This window comes from Lissotriton helveticus, chromosome 1_1 (genome assembly GCF_964261635.1).
Source record: "Lissotriton helveticus chromosome 1_1, aLisHel1.1, whole genome shotgun sequence".
Lineage (NCBI taxonomy): Eukaryota > Metazoa > Chordata > Amphibia > Caudata > Salamandridae > Lissotriton > Lissotriton helveticus.
Window position 1 is genome coordinate 999,686,033 of NC_136057.1, and position 20,699 is coordinate 999,706,731.

At 49.0% G+C, this 20,699-nt stretch overlaps 1 protein-coding gene across 2 annotated transcripts in view; it reads left to right on the forward strand.

The window, feature by feature from the left end:
* Positions 1 to 20,699, forward strand: part of COPG2 (coat protein complex I subunit gamma 2) — a 408,642-nt gene that overhangs the window by 178,513 nt on the left and 209,430 nt on the right. For both annotated transcript variants that reach the window (XM_078677502.1, XM_078677504.1), the window contains 5 exons: positions 536 to 724; positions 1,202 to 1,297; positions 3,563 to 3,806; positions 4,880 to 4,955; positions 6,043 to 6,146. In XM_078677502.1, the coding sequence (XP_078533628.1) occupies positions 536 to 724; positions 1,202 to 1,297; positions 3,563 to 3,806; positions 4,880 to 4,955; positions 6,043 to 6,146 (709 nt within the window). The remainder of the gene's footprint in view (positions 1 to 535; positions 725 to 1,201; positions 1,298 to 3,562; positions 3,807 to 4,879; positions 4,956 to 6,042; positions 6,147 to 20,699) is intronic.

The following is a 20,699-nucleotide window of genomic DNA, read 5'->3' on the forward strand; positions in this document are numbered from 1 at the left end:
CGACCCTCCCGTGTCTGCGAATGGCCCAAGTATTGACACACCAGTGTTCAGTGTTCTTCATGAGTCCGCGCTACTGCTGTGGAAAGTCGTGAAAAGAAACTGACTTTAGCGTGCCTAGGTTGCACCAGTATAGGTACTGCAACATCACTTTTTGCGCTGACGATGCTGAAGATGGACGCGGACCTGATCGATGCCACCTACCGGCGCGCAGGGGTACTGCTCACGAATAATCTTCTGGATCTAGGCTGACACCTTGGGAAATTCGGAGGTATTGAATATGCAATAAAGTCTCTACCAGATAAGGCATTATCGAAGGTAAGTAACTTGTACTTTATTGTATAAATCTATTCAAAATCATTACATGCTTATCATGTAGTTTGGATTTCCAAAAAACAAAAAGGAAATATATGTTGGTCCAAAGAGATTTAATTTCTAAACCTTTTTCCCTTTTTATGGTTTTAGCACTGGCTTTGCTGGACTAATGTGCATTGGTTTGCTTTCTTCCACACGTAATTCCTGACTTCTTTTCTTAAAGGTGGCAATGAAGCACCCTTCAGCAGTGACTGCCTGCAATCTGGATTTGGAAAACCTGATTACTGACTCGAATCGCAGCATTGCGACATTGGCAATCACCACACTTCTGAAAACTGGGAGCGAGAGCAGTGTGGACCGGCTTATGAAGCAGATCTCCTCCTTTGTGTCCGAGATATCGGATGAGTTTAAAGTGAGAATGCTGAAATATGTACTTCTCCCCAGTGCCCAGCAACCTGTTATGCAGCCAAAACTTTTATACATCAGAAATCAATGTGCATTAGCACAAAAAAAAATACAAAAACGCATCTATATAGGAAAAACATTTTAGCTGGAATGCAACTTTATTCGGGAATACCCGGCATATGCTCCTAACTTACGTTTAATATCGATTGTAATGTGCATCTTTGGCATATGTGCATCATCCTTTTCTTCCCTTTTTATTGACCTTGTGTAGTGCAGGTATACCCTTTGTATAGTCCATCATGGAGGAATAAGTTATGTCAATGCATTGTATTTGGAATACTGTTGTCTTTGTCAGATTACTTTGTGTGTCCTCGCATATCAGCTTGCTTCGTTTCCTTTAGGACAGAGGCTGCCTGAACTGGATGCTTTTGATATTTTAAGCCTAGATTATATGATGCTAATGTGTATTGTTGTGGTGTTTCAGGTGGTGGTGGTACAGGCAATAAGTGCACTGTGTCAGAAATATCCTCGCAAGCACAGTGTGATGATGACCTTTCTCTCAAACATGCTCCGAGATGATGTAAGTAATGGTTTGTGCACTCTAGCCCTTCTTGGGTGTGAAACCTCTGTTTAATGGTTGATTTAAACACCATGCTATTTTAATACAAAATCTGTATTTGAGATGAAGAATTAGTTGAATCAGAAATATAACAAAATATTATAGGGATGTCTCTATGGGCTGTTCAAATGTGGTTACCAATGAAAGCCAATCAAAATAACAGAACTGTAAAATATGACAGTTGTGTATGACCTGAAAGGTCCCAGAAAGTAAAGGGAGCTTGGCTTATGTCTCAGGGATGGTTTGAAATTGATCTTCAGGTCTGAGTCGGTTTCATCTTCACTGTCATTTGGGAAATACACTTGAAGGAAAGATGCCTCTAAAGAATTTTGGTTTTTACATTATTCTGTTCTTTACACATGAAAAGGGAAGCAACAACAGCCGTCTGGTTTATGTTTTTAAAGTTTTATGTTTGTGTTATAAATAAATTAAATGTGTGGGCCCTTGTTACAAAATATTTACCTTCTGACAAGCTGCCAGATAAGAGTGTGTACTGGTTGGCACTACTGTGGCAAACAAAGATTACATAAAACAATTCCTCTTTTCCCATGTGGTGAAGAAAAGGGGCACAGTGGACAGTTTTCTCACCCACTAGATTGTTTCTGCTTGGTCTTCAGTTGACCGTCTTGTACAGAGAAGGAAGGTAAAGGACATTCAGTGTAGCCTAGCTCTAAGCACGCTGGAAGCTTTCTGGGAGAACTACATTTGCCTGCCACGTATGCTATCTACAGTAAGACCAGCAAAATGATTGTCAAATTGTGAATGGTGTTAGGCATGTTGCCATGGTGATTGTAATGCCAATTCTGCATTAATTCATGGGAATATTGGGACATGTGACCAGCTTTCTCACAAAATACCCAAATCAAATGTGATCTTATCTGCGAGTTGTAATTGTCTTTTACAGCCATCTGTGGGAATTTCCCAGAAGCAGGAGCCTGTAGCTATTGTCGCCGGACATTCTGTTATTAACCAGCTGGAAAAATCACACCCATTTTCGTTATTATGGCCCAGACTTTAAATTTATTTCAACCCAATGAAGCTTTGTAGGGTTAGTTCATGGTGTCAGCCCTCGCCAATAGAGGACTCTGCTACTTCTAGATCTCAGAACTGGCTTTTTTAGCGTTGTGGCATTTGAGTTGCCATCCACATCACCTATACAAGCCACGCATAACTGCGAGTCTGTGACTAGAACCAGTTAGAATTTCCTATGACTGGTCTTTGCAGTGCTATTTGTGCAGTAATGTTATTTACTCACTCTTGAGGTGTTGTCCTCAGTGCAGTGGTTTGCCACCCAGTCTTGCCATGCATATCTCCCCCATGTGCAATCAAGTAATTGCCGTGTATTCTTTTCCCAGTGGTCAGGAAAGCATGAAGTACCAGCCTAGCTTTGGGGTTCTCACAGGGCTGTAGAGGCTGTATATCTGAAAAGTTGTGCTTGCTCCAGTGCTCTTGTCTCCATTTCTGTAGCCAGACCTCTGATCAGAAATCTTTTGAAAATATCCTGTAGTAAAAATGTTTTCAAATGGTTGGCCCAAACATAATGAATAACCTAACATGCAATCATACTTTTGCGGTTTGCTGCTGCTCCTTTTACATTGAAGAATGTGTTACTGAAGCCTTACACATAATGTTTTAGCAAAATTGATGTTTTTTCATTAGTAAATCACAATTTAAACATATATTTTTTTCATTTGTGTTAATGAAACAAAACATTGACCCTCCCTGTTTCCAGTAGTTTTTTGAAGCCTGAGTAAAAAACACGTCAGTCAAATCCTTGTCAGAGATGAAAATGTTGCCCAATGCTACTGTGTGATTATTTTACCTATAACACTCCATGCCATACACCACCCTAGGAGGAAATATTTGCTCTCCTGTTGCTTTGTGAAGAAGTTATTCATATTCAACTTTAGGATTTACAAGTATAAGGTAACCTAACACAGACCAAAATGTGAGTCTCTTTTCAAACACTGCTACTTTAGGGTATGTATACCATTCTATGTTTGCTCGCTGTTCATTTGGCTGCCATACCAACACTCACCATTTTAATTACAGTTCGTTCAGCCGCTAATATTGTCGATGTACTTGGGGCTGCGTAAGGCATTTAGTTGTTCTGTTTAAAAATACTATATTTTCAAGGAGTGTATCAGCATGTAAAATGGATTGTTTTAGTGCTGCTTATACAATGTATTAATTGTCCAATTCTAATGTTTGTTTTCCCTTGCTAAGGGAGGGTTTGAGTACAAGCGTGCCATTGTGGACTGCATTATCAGCATCATAGAAGAGAATCAGGAGAGCAAAGAGCCAGGCTTAGCTCACCTTTGCGAATTCATTGAAGACTGCGAACACACAGTCCTTGCAACTAAGATTCTCCATTTGCTGGGCCGGGAAGGTCCCCGAACTCCCTCGCCTTCCAAATACATCCGCTTCATTTTTAACAGGGTCGTGCTAGAGAATGAGGCTGTGCGGGCCGGTAAGAACTAGATCTGCGTATAGTATACTTTACTTTTATATCCAAGTGCCCATTGATGCCTCAATAAAATCAATAACTGTGTTTTCATAAACCGTTATTTTGCAATAAGAAGGTGTAACTGCATCTCTAAATTTCCTTTTGTGTTAAAACTTTGCCTTTGCAGGGTACAATCCTCTGTTTGTTATGACAGCTTTCTGATACATCGTGGCAGCCACAGAAGTTCCATAATGATAATTAAATGTATCCGTTATTCTTAACTTATAGTAGTATAATAACTGGTCCGTGGTCAGGATATAGGAAGTGAAACAGAACAGCTCTGGGTGCTGAAAAGAGATCAACTGACAAGTTGGTCTCGTTGGGGGAAGTGGAAGGAAATGTGGCTAAGAATTAATTTAGATATTGACATTGATCTGGATAAGGTTAAGGCCAGCCACAGTATCCTGCTTAACTCTTTAATAGTCAGTGATCATGAAGTGGAGGTAAGTGTGAAGTGTACGTTAGAATCCACAAAGAACAGTCACTGGTTTTTTGGCAGGTGAATATAGGCCAGTTTTTAGGAGTATGAGGTGAAGCAAAGTGTGAGAGACTACAAGTGATAAGGTATATATTATGATCAAAGCATGTAAAAGTACAAAGTGTGTAGTACAGCAAAATAGAATATAACAACAAAGTGAAGGTGAAAATTAAGATGGGCGCTCTCGAAGTATAGGGTAGGGCATATCGCAGTTTGGAAAGTGTATAGGTTAATAATCGGAGCAAAGGCAGACCTAAATGAAGCATAGTGTTGGAAGTGAAAAAAGCTAGTGGAATGTCCATCAACCTTCAAACAGCAGATGAGCGAAGAACAATATGTAAGGACAGCAGGTTTAAACTATCATGGCCCGTACCTTGTCATAGTGAAATCGGGTTTCTCTGGGATTTAGCAAAGTGTTATTCTGATCACTTTACAGCCAATAGTGCTTTGACAGCGTAAATCTAGAACAATTCAGGCTTGACTGTTTAAATTCTTTTCCTTCTGGTGAAACTAAGCTGCCTACAATATACATAATTTTATTGCTTTTTTTATCTAACAGCTGCTGTCAGTGCTCTTGCCAAATTTGGTGCCCAAAATGAGAATCTACTCCCCAGTGTTCTGGTCCTATTACAGAGGTAAGTAAATGCATGTCTAGGAACATCGCATCGCCATAGTGTCACTTCCTTTTACTTGACTCATGGCTTCAGTGTTGTCTCGGAAAACCCAAACAATTGTTCGCTGTCTAAATTTGAATTCATTGTATACAGTCTGCTACAGTTTCCCTCTTATGTTTAAGAGCTATTATGTACATGTTTCTTACCTCATCCATAATGGTATTGCTTTTGCATGTCTTATCTTTTAGTATTAAAATGTATAGGAGTGCATGTCAAGAAACCAGGAGTTAGGATTCATATTCTGCATATACATATATATATATATATATATATATATATATATATAAAAAATTGACAGTACGTTCATCAGACATGGATAGTTTTTGTGGGTCTGGTGATCCTTTTGGCAGTGACAAAGTATGCTTTCTTAAGTGGACTTATGTGTGATATTTAAGTTTCCATTTTCTGTATCTACAGAGATATGTAATTGCCACCCCTGGTAGCCTGTGGCATTGAGAATGTATTCCGTGTATGCCTTCCAAGCTTTGAGTTATGATATTTGTCTGTGCTGATGCCTGAAAACATTTGCATATGATTGTTGCTAGTCCACCAAAGGGAGTTGGCTGATAGATTTCCTAATATTTTTGGACTTCTCTGCACCTTAGTCACTCAAACAATGGACATTTGATTTGCTTTAAGAATACAGGATGGTTTGTGCCAGAGTAGTATGTGAACTGGAGAATCTAGGCTTTAGTATGCTTTTTATGGAGAACTGATTATCTATTTTTTTTCGTAAGTTTTTTTATTTTAAACATGATCTCCCTATCCTATCTACCCGTCCAGCTACCCAACACTTGTTAGTTAGTCTGATCTAATAGAGAGGGATCCCTAACTGTTCTGTGTCACATAAAAAATGAATGAAATCTTGCATTGAGGTCTGCTCCACTGGAACACATTTCAGTCTTCAATGTTCATTATGCTCATCTGGGATTGCAAGAAGTCTGCCTTAAGCTGGGCTTGCCTCACTGGAATATTTTTCATTCCCTTTCTTGCTTTTTCCCCTTATTTCCTTTTGGTGGTACTGATTATGATTCTTCTTTCTCTACAGGTGTATGATGGACACAGATGACGAAGTACGTGACAGAGCCACCTTTTATTTGAATGTACTAAAACAAAGACAGATCATGCTGAATGCTGCTTACATTTTTAACGGTTAGTGTGGGTGTTGGAGGGTTGGGACATGATAGAATGAATTGCAGTGGGGTTGTATGTCTTATTTTATAAAACAGTTTTCTTTGGATGTATGCTTAGAGGGCAGAAACCTAGATCATTGGAGGGCCTGTTGGTGGTATCTATCCAGGAGTGTACGATTAATGACTTGCCCAGCTTCAGCAGCTTAACCATAGTTAATGCTTTCATGTGATAAGTTAATTCGATTAACTAATATTTAGTGTTGAGAGAATCTGGTCCCTGTCCAGAAACTAAAGTATCCCTTTCTGCGAGCTGCCTGTCGGCAAGCTAAAATGCTTACTGACTATTTATAGTGTACCTAGCGTTGGAGAGCAAAGGCCATAGTGGTGGATAAATGTGAGAATGATGCTCCTTGTTGATCCCTGTGTACTGCTACCAGTCAGTACTGTTTCTGTGTGAGCACAACCATGGCAGAATCCCAACCGCCTTTGTGTGTAGACTCTTGTGTTTTTCATTTAAAATGATAGTGTTGGGTGGGGGGGAGGGGCGTTGCCAAGATGGCGGTCGGATGAGACATGTCTCCGAGTCTCTCTGATACTGCTGACCATTCGCAAGTTCATAGCCCCCGCCCACCGGGCACTTGTGCTGGGGTGTCACGTTGGACCCAGCCAGAAACCTATGCTAAAATGGAGAAAGCTACCAGAGGAGCTGGAGGCACCGTCCTGAGCCTGGTAACGGAGGGCAGAGGACCGGCCTAACATCCATGGCGGAGGAGACTCTGCTTGAGAGCAGCAGGCCAAGACCACCCACCTGAGAAATGACGGCTGATCCCCTGCGTCAGCTCACCGGTGCCTGTGGAGGGCGCTTGGACCCGTGGGTGGCCAGAGCAGAAGCCAAAATATCCCCTGAAGAGGTGCGGTAGGTGTGTGCAGAAGACACGCCGCTCCCAGTCAGAAGAGAGTTACAGGAAGGGTGAAGAGGCCGATGCAGTGGAGCGCCCTTACTGCGCCAAAACATTTTACAAAGGGGGGCCACAAAGAAGGTCACTCATGTAGACTGCCCGCCCTGGGCTGTGTCTGAGTCGTCACCTCCTGCAAGGGAGCCAGTGAACGGCAGATATTCAGAGAGCAGGATAAGCCGCCATAAGCCCAGAGCAGCGTAAAGAAACACAAGATGGCGCGTCCTGTCCTCGCCGGCCCCTGAAAGAGGCGATAACCCAGTAGAGGTGTCAAGCGGTACTGGCGGGGTCTGACGCGCAACGCCGCGGAGCTGGTGAGTAGGGCAGGCACAGGACAGCATACAGGCCTTTGGTCTCCCTTACACACAGGGCCTGTAGCCCCAGTGAAGGCCTAGCGCAATTGAGCAGAACTTGTGGCAGTTCCAAGTAGGTAACAAAGCAGGGCATCCTCGTTGGGAGACAGTGGAGGAGCAGTGGCAGGGAGGGAGCAAAGCAATCGGAACCGGGTTCTCACCACTCCCTTAAACGAAGTACCCAGGGCCACCAGAATCTCTTGGGGTGGACAGCACTTCCAGTGCCCACAATATGGAGACGGTGCGACTGCTCAAGAGATCCCGCAAGGCCCCCTGAACTTTGAAGTCAGAAGCGGGCGGCGGCACCTCATGAGACAGACTAAGCGAATAAACGATGGAGGACGCTGAAGTGCAGGGTGTCTGTGCGAGTTCGCTCCGAGCAGGGCAGAAGACAGCGGCAGTGCACGAGGGAGATTGCCTTCAAAGGCCAGAAGCGGACGAGATTTTGGGGTGCTTACACAACTCTTAGGGGCCAGCACAGAGAGTGGTCTAGGCAGGGTGAAACTCCTAATAATCTCCTGGAGTGGTTCCCCAGGAGATAGCCAGCGTGTGGAAAGATAGTGCACAGAAGAGTCCCACCCTCACCGTCAGGACCTGAGACGCTTACCTACGGCAACTCCAAACTACACAGCGCAACGGGGTACTAAGGTTTGCTGCCACACCGGAGGGCCATTACAAAATAATGGGGTGACGAATACTAGTCCATGGACCTGGGTAATGCTCGGTATAGAAAACAATGGTCCTAGACTAATTTCCTTAGGAAGGTGTTCATTAAGTCAAAATCTAAGAACATGGTACACATAGAACTCAAGTCACATCATAAGTGTACCCCAGTAGTTTCTCAATTCAATTGAATATATCCTCAAAAAGACACACAAGCACCATAAATAGCTTCAAAAGTGACTGTTTATTCTTAGTTATTCTCTTGGATTCGAAAGTACTCTTCTGGTTCTGGTTCTTGATGTTGTACAGAGTATAATCTTCTGTACAGAGGTAGGGATGGGGTGAAATAGGGTGCAGGCCCACTAGGGAAAAGTGTCGTCGTTTCAGCCCTAGCGCATAGAGGGTGGTTTGTATCCTCTGCAGGCGGGTCTTCCTCAGGACGGGGATAGGGGAGGGGAACAACCTGTATCAAGGCGAAGTCAGGGTTACAGCCCCTCCGGTGGCGGTCCGCATTATTACATCGGGGAATTAGAATAGGTATTGAAAATTCAATGAGCAGTATTCGGGGCAGCAGTGTTGATTGAATCCTAATACTGGTAGATTAAGACATCTTAGGAAGCCTTTGTGGCGCAGTCCCTGTGATCAGTGCTGTACTCCTCGAGTCAAGGAGTACTCCAGTACAGCGCTGATCACCGGTTGGTTGTTGGTCCAGGAGATGGAAATTTTCAATGTGAGTTACCTGAGCTGCTTTTAGGCACTCTGGGATCGAGCCTTGTGACAGAGACACGTTGACCAGTGGATAATTGTCCAGATGGGAGAGACAACATCCTTGATTTCTTTGAAGATGGAAGGTGGCAATGGGTTGCTGAAGTGATTAGATGGGTTGATATTCTGAAGAACCTTTTTAATGTCTCTTTCACTGAGGGGGGGGGGTAAAGGTGTCCCAGGAGGCATTGTTCTTGATGCCCATTCTCATCTGTTCGATCTTGTCTAATAAGACTAGGCGGGGCGCAGACCCATTGGATAGCAGTAGAGGTCGCCTGGTATCCAGATCAGTATTGCTGAGTATTGATTTCTCAGTAAAGAAAGCAGCCAGATCATCACATGAAGGAGGGCTGACTTCAGAGTCTTTGTTGTTTAACCAGTTCAAAAAGTTGCTTGGGGCGGTTTGAGGCTTAATTAAGTTGGGATCTGAAATAGGCCGCCTTGGCTCTCTTGATTTGTTTGTTATAGGAGCTCCTAACCGATCTAAGGATTTTTAGCTGGTCCGAGGATGGTTTGGATCTCCAGGATCATTCGATTTGCCTTAAGGTTGCGACGTTCCGAGTTTAAGTTCACATTGAACCATGGCTTGGATATTTTTGTTGAGGCATTTTTTTGTTGGAGTGGAGCAATGGAACCCATGATGCTAGAGATAGTAGAGTTGTAGAAGTCAGCGAGTACACGAACCTCAGATATGTCAACTTGGGAAAAGAGGGCAAATTTGCAGTGGTTTGCTAGATCGGCTGTGTTAATACCTCTGAAGGCCCTTTTCCAAATCAGCGATTTTGTTGGTTGAGCCTTCCTCCGAGACACCTCCATGTTAATATGGAAGAAGATGCTGTGATGGTCGGGCCAATCGCAAGGGTAGATGGTATCCATTTTGATGGAGTGTTCTTTGGTGATGATGAGGTCCAGAGCTTCTCCTTTATTATGGGTTGAATCAGCTCATGATCACTCAAGAAAGAATCAAGGCATGCTACCGCATGGTTATTGGGGTTAGACCAGTGAAGGTTGAAATCACGAGGTAGATGTGTGATAGAACGCAATCTGTGTTGCCAGAGATGATTTCCATTAATTGTTCGATGAAGGGGAGGTTGTCCCCAGGGGATGATAGAATGTGTGTAGTTTGCACACCGGGTGGTTGTTACTAGAGATGTTGCGACAAAGGTATTCGCATGATGATGGCGTAGAAGACTCCGAGAGGGAGACCGAGAGTGTGCGCCAGTGTATGCAGGTTAGGCCACCTCCCAACTTCACAACTCTGTCTAGCCGAATTATGTCATGGGTAGGGGGCACCAGGAGGTCTAGGATAGGAGTGGCAGAGGGATTGAGCCAAGTTTCTGTGAGGATGATGATGATGATTATGATGTCTATCTCATTGTGTTGGATGAGGTCGAAGATATCGGAGGCGTGTTTGCTGGCTGACCTCCAGTTGAGTAGTATGCATTTAAGTTGTAGCGGAGTATGAGGTGGAGGAGTCTGTATGATGTTCACTCTCATGAGGTTGTCATTGTTTATGACTCTAAGGTCGTTGGTGGGTTCTCTGTTCGGGTTAGCGTGAATAGCTTGAATTAGCCCCTTAGGAGTCTTGTTGGTGTCTAGGGTAGGTAAGTAAGAGTTGAGTAAGTCATCTATATCTATTAAGCTGTTGGAATATCCCATACCAACGACGTAGGGAATACCTCTCTTGGAGCGGTTTGGGAAGCGTTCAAGCTAGTGATGAGGGGGGGGGGGGGGGGGGCGGGAATTCATTGCGGTCTCGGCAGCTGAGAAACGCCAGAAATTAGAGCAAGAATTGGCTGAGATGGAGGCCATACACAAATGCACTAGGGCACCTAGAGTTTGGAGAGAACTGAAAAAGAAAGGCTCCTATTGAAACTGCTGGACATGGACAGGGTGGACAATGCCCTTCTCAGGCTCCAATATAAGTTCTATCTGAGCAGGGATCGATATGGGCATATGCTCGCGCCTAGGCTCCGATCTAAAACAATAGTGGCCTCGGTCACCATGCCTACGTTTAAGGGAGCCCAGTTACCCGCCTGCCAGAGGCAATTGCATCCCAATTAGATCAACCAATACAAATCGAAGAGGTAATTGGAGCTATTGCACGCCTTAAGATGCATAAAACACTGGGCACGGACGGCTTCGAGTCGCAATTTTAGAAAGCTTTCTGACAGGAATTAGCCCCACTCTTGACGCAACTATTTGATTCCTTCCTCGAGACAGGTTCACTCAGACTCCATGAAGGAAGCCTCTATCTCAGTGATTCCAAAATCGTTGAAGGATCCCAGACACTGTTGGTCATACCACCCCATATCTTTACTCAATATCGATGCCATGCTCTTCGTCAGGATACTGGCGGCCTGTCTGAATCCGCTAATGGCTGGTCTAGTGGTTTCAGATAAAGCTGGTTTCATCCCGACGTGACAAGGGGGAGACAACACCAAAAGACTCCAACACCTCATGGATGTCAACCATAGGTCTCGTAGAGAAGCGTTGTTCCTATCTATCGACGCTGAAAAAGCGTATGATCATGTTCGATGGACTTATCTTTTCGATGCGCTGCGCCATTTCTGGTTTTGGGAAGCATTTATAAAATGGGTACGCCGCATTTACTGCACCCCGAGAACGTTTGTTCGAGTCAGCAGAACATCTTTCAGCACCTTCCCGATTGCCCGGGGCACCCGGCAAGGCTGCCCACTGTCCCCCCTTCTTTTCGCACTCTAAATGTAGCTTCTGGCGCAGCGTGTCTGAGATGATCCGCTAATCGAGGGTATCCGGTTTGGAGCAGACTCCCACACTATTAGTCTTTATGCAGCCGATGTCATTCTCTCGCTGGCGAAACTGATGACATCACTGCCGGCTTTATTAGACGAGCTGCGGATCTTCAGGGAAATCTTAGGATTTATAGTTAATTTAAAGAAATCACAAATCCTAAACTTATCAGAGCCCCCCTCCCATGAAGAAATTATGTGAAGCAAGTTTCCCCTGCAATGGGCGTCACTATCCTTGCTGTACATGTGCATGCTATTTGCTCCTACCATCCCAAAGACCCTGGCAATAAACTATACAGCACTCATTGACCAGATGAGTAAAACGCTAGACTGTTGGAGCCTCTTGAAACTGACCTGGTTTGGGCGCGTAGCAGCGGTCAAGATGGCAGTAGTCCCACACATACTGTACATCTTTCAAACTCTACCGCTTGTTCCTCCTCCGAAGGCACACTGCAACTAGCTATTAATACTTTTATATGGGGGGGGGCGTGGCCAAGATGGCGGTGTGAGCGGACGCGACTCGCTGAGCTCCCGCCGCCGAACGCCGTTACACAGCTGCTAAAGCATACCTCTGGGCACTGAGGGACCGCGCTGGGTCTCGGGATCAGTTTCCGACTTGCAGCGGACATTGATGAGGCGAGCTGCGACCCGGGAGTGCGGGATTCGGACCGTGGCGAGGTCTGGACGGCGCGGCCTGTGAGGCCCTGAGGCGCACGGAGCGGCGAGAGTGAGGCCGAGAGGGGCGGAGCCACCAGGCCGCCGCGGAGACTTCCCTGACGGGCGGCGTTTAGACTGACCCGCGCGACTGTGAGCGAGGCTGCCTGCGGCTCTCCAGAGGAGGCATCTGCGGACCTGCCGGGTGATCACATCGGCACACCGGAGGTCCCCGAGCTGCGTGGTGGGCCAGGAGAGGACGGCGGAGACGATCGAGGCTGAGACGGCTGGGCCTGGGACGAGGCCTGAGGTGAGGAGGAGGGGGAGGCAGTGACGAGCCCGCGCCGCCACGGACTGTGGCCCTGGTGGGCAACGAGTGGCTGACCACAGCGCCGCCCCCCCCCTGCAACGGTCTGCCGCCTCTGCGGTCCCCCCTGGAACTGGAGGTGCTGCGCAGGCAGAGCACCGCCATTTTGGGACAGGGAGGAAGGGAACAGAGATCTGCACCAGTGGGGAGCACCCTTTGCTGCGCCGGACCGGCGATTACTCGCCTCCACCAACTCCACACATCTGCCCCCCCCACACAACGGAGGGACCGAGTAGGAATCCCCTCATACTGCTGCTCTTGTCACTGGCGGGGAGTAGAGGTCCCACCCCACGTTGCGCAGCGGAGCCAGAACAGCGACGGAGTGTGGGGACCTCGATGTGAACCTGCTATTGACGTGGCCCCCGGTGTGAGCAGCTGCGGTGTGGTGCCCTGGAGTGGCGGCTGCGGTGTGGTGCCCTGAGGACTGGCATATAGTGATACCACCCAACCCAGCGTCTGCTTCCCCACTCGGACTACATCGCCTGGGGTAGCGCCCAACGCACTTTCTGGGGGGGGCACACAGTCGATCAGATCCAGCCAGCAGGAGCACTCGGAGCCGCGGAGCCCACTGGCGGAGCGAGGGAGGCGGCCGTTTAGCGCTGGACGGTCTGGTCCTGGACTACAGGTGCTAGGGCGAGCTTCTGGACTGGCACACGCTGGGCGGCGCTGAGGACTGCCTGGGGCAGTATGGCGAATGGTAGGGTGCGGAAAGACAGGACCATAAAGGACTTACTTTCGCCCGTCTCCACGGGGGGGAAAAAACGGACCCTCGCGGCGCTGAAAACACTGCGGCGTCTGCCAAGCCAACGGACGGCGCTCCGGGCCCCAGCTCCCGAAGCAATGACGAGCCGGTCACAAGATCGTTCTTGGAATCACTATTTGGGGGTCTACGGGAGGATCGCCAGCTTCTTAAGACTGAACTGAAGGGAGAGATCCGGGAGCTGAGGCTAGACACGGACGCCATCGGGGAGCGAGTTGCGGATCTGGAGTCGAAGACTGACGCCCGGGATGTCGAGATGGAAGCGCTCCAGCAGGAAATTATCCGCATTCATGACCAGCAAGTTGATCTACAATCCCACGTGGAAGATTTGGAAAACAGGTCCCGAAGGCATAACATTCGAATTAGAGGAGTGAAACCCACACCGGACACAGCGGATCTCTTCAAGTTCACGCAAGGCCTTTTCAACCACATCTTGGGCCGCTCTGTTGACTCCATTATCGCTCTAGATAGAGCGCATCGAGCTGGGCCGCCTAGAGCCTCGGGCGCCTTGCCAGCGGACATTCTGGTCTGCGTCCAGGACTATCGCACCAAGGAGGAGATTCTCAACAAGGCGCGACAGCTGGGCTCCGTCACCTATGGCGATCATTCGCCGACACTCTATCAGGACCTGGCGGCCATCACCCTGGAAAAGCGCAGGACGTTCCGACCGGTTACTGCTGAACTGCGACGCCTCGGAGTCACGTACAGCTGGGGTCACCTGTTCAGGATTGTCTTTAAAATGAACAATAAAGTGCACCAGATTCGATCTCTTGCTGAAGCCTGCCGGCTGTTAGACATTGAGGAACCTGAACCTGCGGGGGACATGCGAACGGAGAACAACTCAGAGATAGGCGCCGCGGGGCTATGGCGTCAGCAGAAACGGCGGCGCAGACCGCGTCGCCCTCCCCAAGAGGAGATACAGGAAGGACAGCGGGCGGCGGTCGAGGCAGCGGCAAAGGAACTAGCGGAATCGGCTGCTGAGTGACTGATGAGCTGCCCTTATTTGGCTTTGGCTTTGGCGGTCGGCGGCGGGGGGCGGCTTGAAGAAACTGGACACGTACCCCTCTCTTCTCCATGACCCTAATCCTTTTGAGCGTTGTGCACATGGGAAAATTCTACTGGTTGCTGGGGGGGGTTGGGCGGGATGGGATTCTGCATGGCCAAATTGGGGTGGGTCTGCTGTGGGAGGCGGGGGGACTGTTGGGGTTTGTTCTTAAAAGGCGGTTGATTTTGGGTTTGTCTACCGAGTGGTTGCTCTCCGAAAATTGGGGTAGGTCCATATGGGCTGAACTAGGCCAGTGTTTATTGTGTCGCCGGACGGCTATTGCTCCTGGGGCCCGACGGTCACCGCTACAGGGCAGCCTTGTCGCACATCTTATCCATTATGGCGGGAACTGAGGAACATACATTGCGAACCGAAGCGGCGAGAGCCCCACTGCGAGCATTGACATGGAACGTCAGGGGCCTCAATGACTATAGGAAGCTGAGAAAGGTCCTTAGTTACCTGCGCAGGCATAATATAGACCTCGCTCTCCTCCAGGAGACTCACTTACCTCTCGCTAGCAGAATGTTACAACACAAGGGGTTGATAGGGAATAGTATTGCTGCGGGCTTCACCACACACTCGAGAGGGACGCTGATATGGGTGAACCCTCGCTCCAAACTCACATTACAATCACTGGAGTCGGACCCGGTGGGGAGATATGTCATTTGCAGGTGCAGGGGGAGAGGACACGATATGCTGCTTGTGAATCTCTACAGGCCCAATTATGATTCGCCTGAGTTCTACACTGAATTGGCCAGGAGATGCAAAATGTATGACTGTGAGAGTGTGCTCTGGGGTGGGGACTTTAACCTGGTTTTCAATCCGGACCTAGACGGGTCCGATGGACCGAGCAGGAGCCCGTCGGCGGCTGCCACGGCGCTCCGCACTGAGATGGTGCACCTGGATCTCTTGGATGTGTGGCGCAGTAGACATCACTCCAGAGGGGGGTACACACACTATTCAGCATATCACGCGCTGCACACTAGAATAGATTACTGGCTTGTCTCACAGCGGCTATCCAATCACATTAGGGACTGTCTCATACTACCACGCACCCTGTCTGATCACTCTCCCCTCCTCCTGCTCCTGGAATCGCCAGTACGCGGAATCCCCCCCTTTACGTGGCGCTTCCCCCCGTACTCGTTGCTGGACGAGGTGTTCCGTGGGGAGCTGGCGGAGGAAATTGAAAACTTTTTTGTGGCAAATACGGGCTCTGTGGAAAGTTTTCAGACGCTGTGGGAAGCCTTTAAGGTCTTCATACGCGGGGTAGCCATGGCCAAACACTCCGGTGTATTGAAATCTATTAGGCAGCGGCTAGCACATTTGGAAGGTCAACTGAAGGACCTTGAAGAGAGACACCAGGCGGAACCGGAGGGTGACGCACTGGACCAGGTAAAACAACTGTTGAAGGAATATCACTCGGAGGCAGATAGAGAGGTACAGCATATGGGCAAATATGCCACTGCACGTGTGTATGGCGAAGGTGAACGCCCAGGTTCACTCCTGGCGAAAATGATCAAACATGAGCGCCGGCCCCTGCTGATTGGTGAGTTGGTGTCGAGCACGGGAGAGACCCTCACGGATGAGGAACAGATAGTGGGGGAATTCAGGCGGTACTACTCTGCTTTATATGAATCCAAATCGACGGGGCTGGACGGGGCGATAGATGACTACTTGAGTTATATACAAATGCCACACCTATCTGACGCGCAGAGAGAATTCCTGATGATGCCCATCCAGAGGGAGGAAATAGTTGAGGCATTAGATAGTATGAAGGCGGGCAGTGCGCCGGGCGCTGACGGACTCACTGTCGGCTTTTACAAATCGTTTAAAGATCTGCTGGTCCCCTACCTCTCAGCATTATTCGATGACATATGTGTGGAAGGGTCCATGCCCCCGACGATGCGCGAGGCACTCATAGTGACGATACTCAAACCGGAGAAACCTCCCACGGACTGCGGATCGTACAGGCCCCTCTCTTTGATTAACGTGGACGCTAAGCTGTATGCGAAGGTGCTAGCTACGCGCCTTGCTCTTCTCGCCCCGGCACTGGTGGCCCCGGAACAGGCAGGTTTTATCCCATCTAGGAACCTCACATACAACATTCGTACAGTCCTGGGGACGATGCAGCACGTGAAGCCGGAGAACAAGGCATTAGCAATATTCCTGGATATGGAGAAAGCCTTCGATTCAGTAGAGTGGCCTTTCATGTCCAGGGTACTCAGGAAACTGGGACTAGGTGAGCCTTTTTTTACAAATGATAGGCGCTCTGTATTACAAGCCGAGGGCCAGGCTACGAATTGGTGATATAGTCACTGAGGCGTTTGGGATTGGCAGGGGCACGAGACAGGGCTGCCCGCTCTCCCCATTGTTATACGCTCTAGTGGCGGAGCCCCTAGCGTGTGCACTCCGGGAGTACCACAGTCATGAAGGTATTAACTTCCCCACGTACAGGATATGCATATCCACGTACGCCGGCGACACGCTCTTGTATGTCAGGGACCCGGAGATTAACCTCGCGCCGGTGCTACGGGAGGTAGTGCAATTTGGAGCCTTATCTGGACTCAGGGTTAACTGGTCGAAGTCGGTGGCGTTCCCGCTGACACCGGTGACAAAGGAATTTGTCATGGACTACCCACTGCAGTGGTCGGAGGAACCGGTCAGGTATTTAGGCATCAGACTACACCCGGACCCGGAGGTATTGATCAGAGAAAATTATGGAGTGGCTTACATGAAACTCGTTGACGACGTGGACAGATGGTGCAGGCTACCGCTGTCCCTGGCGGGTCGTATTGCGCTCATGAAAATGCTAGTGCTTCCGAGGTTCCTGTTTCTCTTTTGCAACCTCCCGGTGGTGCTCTCAAAGGCGTTCTTTACAACGCTGATCCGGACCCTCACGAGGCTGGCATGGGGCGGTAAGCAGCCGAGGGTTAAGTGGCAAATCCTGACCCTCCCGTATGACCAGGGCGGCCTAGGGGCCCCAGACGTGGAACTTTACTACAGGGTTGCGCAAGCAATGCACCTGCACACTTGGATTCATGGTGATGGTAACATCCCACATGTGAAACTGGAGACGCTCTTCACGAGTCCCCTCCATCCAGCGCCTACGGTGTTCGAACCTGCCGCGCGGCGAATTGGCACCCTGGACTCTATAGCAAGTACGAATCACGCATGGCATTCTCTGGTGAGGCGCAGTGACTGTGCGCTACTGTATTCACCCTTGGTCCCGATTGAGTGGGCCTTATGGCTTCCACCCCTGAGAGAACGGGGGGTTGCGCGCGCCCTCAATCAGCTTGGTATATTCAAGCTGGGGGACATGTTCAGAGACGGGAAGGTGATCACTTGGGAACAGGTGGATTCACCCCAGATCACTACGACACTGCTTCATCGTTTCAGCCTACATAGAGTCCGGGCAGCGCTACAGGTCCAACTGGGGCCGGCTATGGAGGAGCCAGCAGAATTGCCGGAACTAACGTACGTCATCAAAACACAGTCGAGTGGCAAGATGATAACGCGTCTGTACAGGATTGGGCAGTGTCACAGGAAGCAGGAACCTTCGAAGGCCCGCCAGGCGTGGCAGCGAGACCTACAGGCAGAAATCAGTGACGAAATGTGGCAATACTGCTGTCAGAATACGAAACGAGTGTCGCTGAATGCACGGCATAGGCTCGTTCAGTTTAAATTTTTACAAAGAGTGTATTACACCCCGGAACGCTTACACAGGTATGGGCTCCGGCAGTCACCGGAATGTGAGCGCTGCAGGGCGCCAGTGGCTGACTTCGTGCACTTGGCCTGGAACTGCCCTGGGATAAATGCCTTCTGGGAGGAAGTCTTCCTGGAGATGGGGCGGATACTAGAGATTGGGCTCCCGGTAGATCCGGCACTAGCTCTGCTGGGGCATACCAGACCTTTGCCCCCAGCTACTCGTCGTCTGGCTGGCATGGGGCTACTTCTGGCAAGAAGAACGATAGCAATGCATTGGATGCGCGGCCCACTTCCGACCAAACAAGAATGGGAAAGGGCTCTGTTGTATAGTTGCACGCAATCCCAACTGTATTGCGAGTTACTACCGCCAATGAGCAGACGGCGGAACTTCTGGGACCAGTACCTGACGTATGTCTCATATAGGAACGACACGGGGGAGGATTCGGAGGTGATGGAGGAGCAGCAGGATCGGGGGGGAGACACCGGGGACTAGGCTAGCTCGGGTCTGAAGGTGGCATAGTGAGGGTGGAGCGCCAGGGGAACACGGATGTCAGAGTACTAGGACACATAGGACCATACATGTGGGATCCATCAGGTCGAGAGCATCGAGTGACTGATTGAGTGGTGGTGTGAGGTGGGGGTGTGAGGACTAGGCTGAGGCGAGCGACACGTACACTTGGAAAGGAGGTAGCACATGGGGAGAGGCACACCGGTAGTTGGGTGGGGGGGAAGGGAAGTTATGGGCAAGTTGGGTTAGGGAAGTTTGACACTGACCAAGTAGCTGGGAGCATGCACAGAAAGCGACTACCAATGCAGCATTAGAGAAAATGGACGCTGGACCACTACAATGCTGGAGGGTGTTGATATGGGTCACTAGCTTCACTGCACTAACCTGCCGACCTGGATCTGCACCCCGGGTGCCTGGAATGGGCGACGCCGGTACCAATATTAGCATAATTTCTGGAACATTGGTATAGAAAATGATATAGATGTGATGCTGGATTGCTGCCGGCCCCAGGGTTGTAGGCGAAAGCTGTGTGCATGTATGGAAAGTGAATAAAGTTTAAAAAAAAAAAAAAAAATACTTTTATATGGGGGGGAGGGGTAAGAAGCCGCATCTGCCGATATCTCAACTAGCACAGCTCAAACAGTAGGGCGACCTAGGGCTTCCTTTAGTCCACCGTTACTTACAGGCAGCTCATGGAACCTGCCCTCTTTCTGAAAAGCATTGATCCTTCATGGATCAGACCGTCGCGGGGTGAATATTTGGCAGGAAGCCTGACTACCACCCAAACCTAGAGCGTGGGGCCTGTATTCCTTCCCAGTAACATCACTGTTACTGAAAATATGGAATAGAGTAGCTGTGGAGAAAGGATTGACATTGTTCCCTTCACTGATGTCCCAGATAGTGGACAACCCCAAATTCCCCCGGGATGCAACTCAGAAGTTTTTAGTAGGTGGAGGCAGCATAGATGTAAATGGGTAGGGTTTTTGTGACCCCAAGGGGTTCATACCCCTCAAACAATTGCAACAAGATTACTCACTCCCCCAGGCTGATACATTTCACTACCTCCAACTAAGATACTGGGAGACCAACCCTGAATATAAGAAAGTGACATTTCGCCCGCTAACGGTCTTCAAAAGTGGCTGGTCCGCAAAGAGGATGACAAACATCTAAGTCGCTGAACTCTATACAGTGTTATCCAAGGGACGCGACGGAGGCCAAACCAAGGGTCAACGGCAATGGGAGGAGGAACTGGGGCATGCACTCTCGGCTAAAGAATGGCCGGACACCCACTACAGAGCGCATCACACGACTCATAGCTTTGCTGGGTCTGAGACGGCTTACAAGCTGGTAGCCTACTGGTATCTCACACCTGCACGCATTCATAGGTGGGACTAAGGGCACTAGGAGAAGTGCTGGACGGGGTGCGGACAAACCAATTCTCTAGTGCATTTGCTATGGCACTTCTCAAAACTAACGCGCTTCTGGATGCACATACTGGCCAACATAGACACAGCATTCTACACCTCTATTCCTGCCCTTTCCAGCCTACACCATCTTGGGTCTACTGAACCCTCTGACTGCGGGGCCGGCAGAGGGCTCTAGCGCTGCTTGCTGCACGTCAAGTGATTCTGGCTCTGTGGGGCACAACGACCACCCCAATCACACAGGATGGTTACACAAACTTTGGTTAACATTAGCGATGAAGCGCATGTCCCTAGTGGCAGATAATAAAGGGGAGGCTTGTGCAGAGCTGTGGGTCCCCTTCATTCAGATCCTCTCGACGGAACTACGAGAGGTCGCATGTCCCTAATACCTTTAAATATGGCAGCTACTGCCAGTTCATGGCACAGGGTTGCTGTCACACCCCTTGAGTGGAAACTGACTGCCAACACATTAAGTAAAATGATTGCTCACTACTTGGGCCTAATACGGTTAGGCTTCTGGTGCAGAGGACTGGGGGAGGGAGGGACGGATGGGTTGGGAGGTGGGAGTCACACTATTAGTTTCCGTTGGGTGGTTTTTATC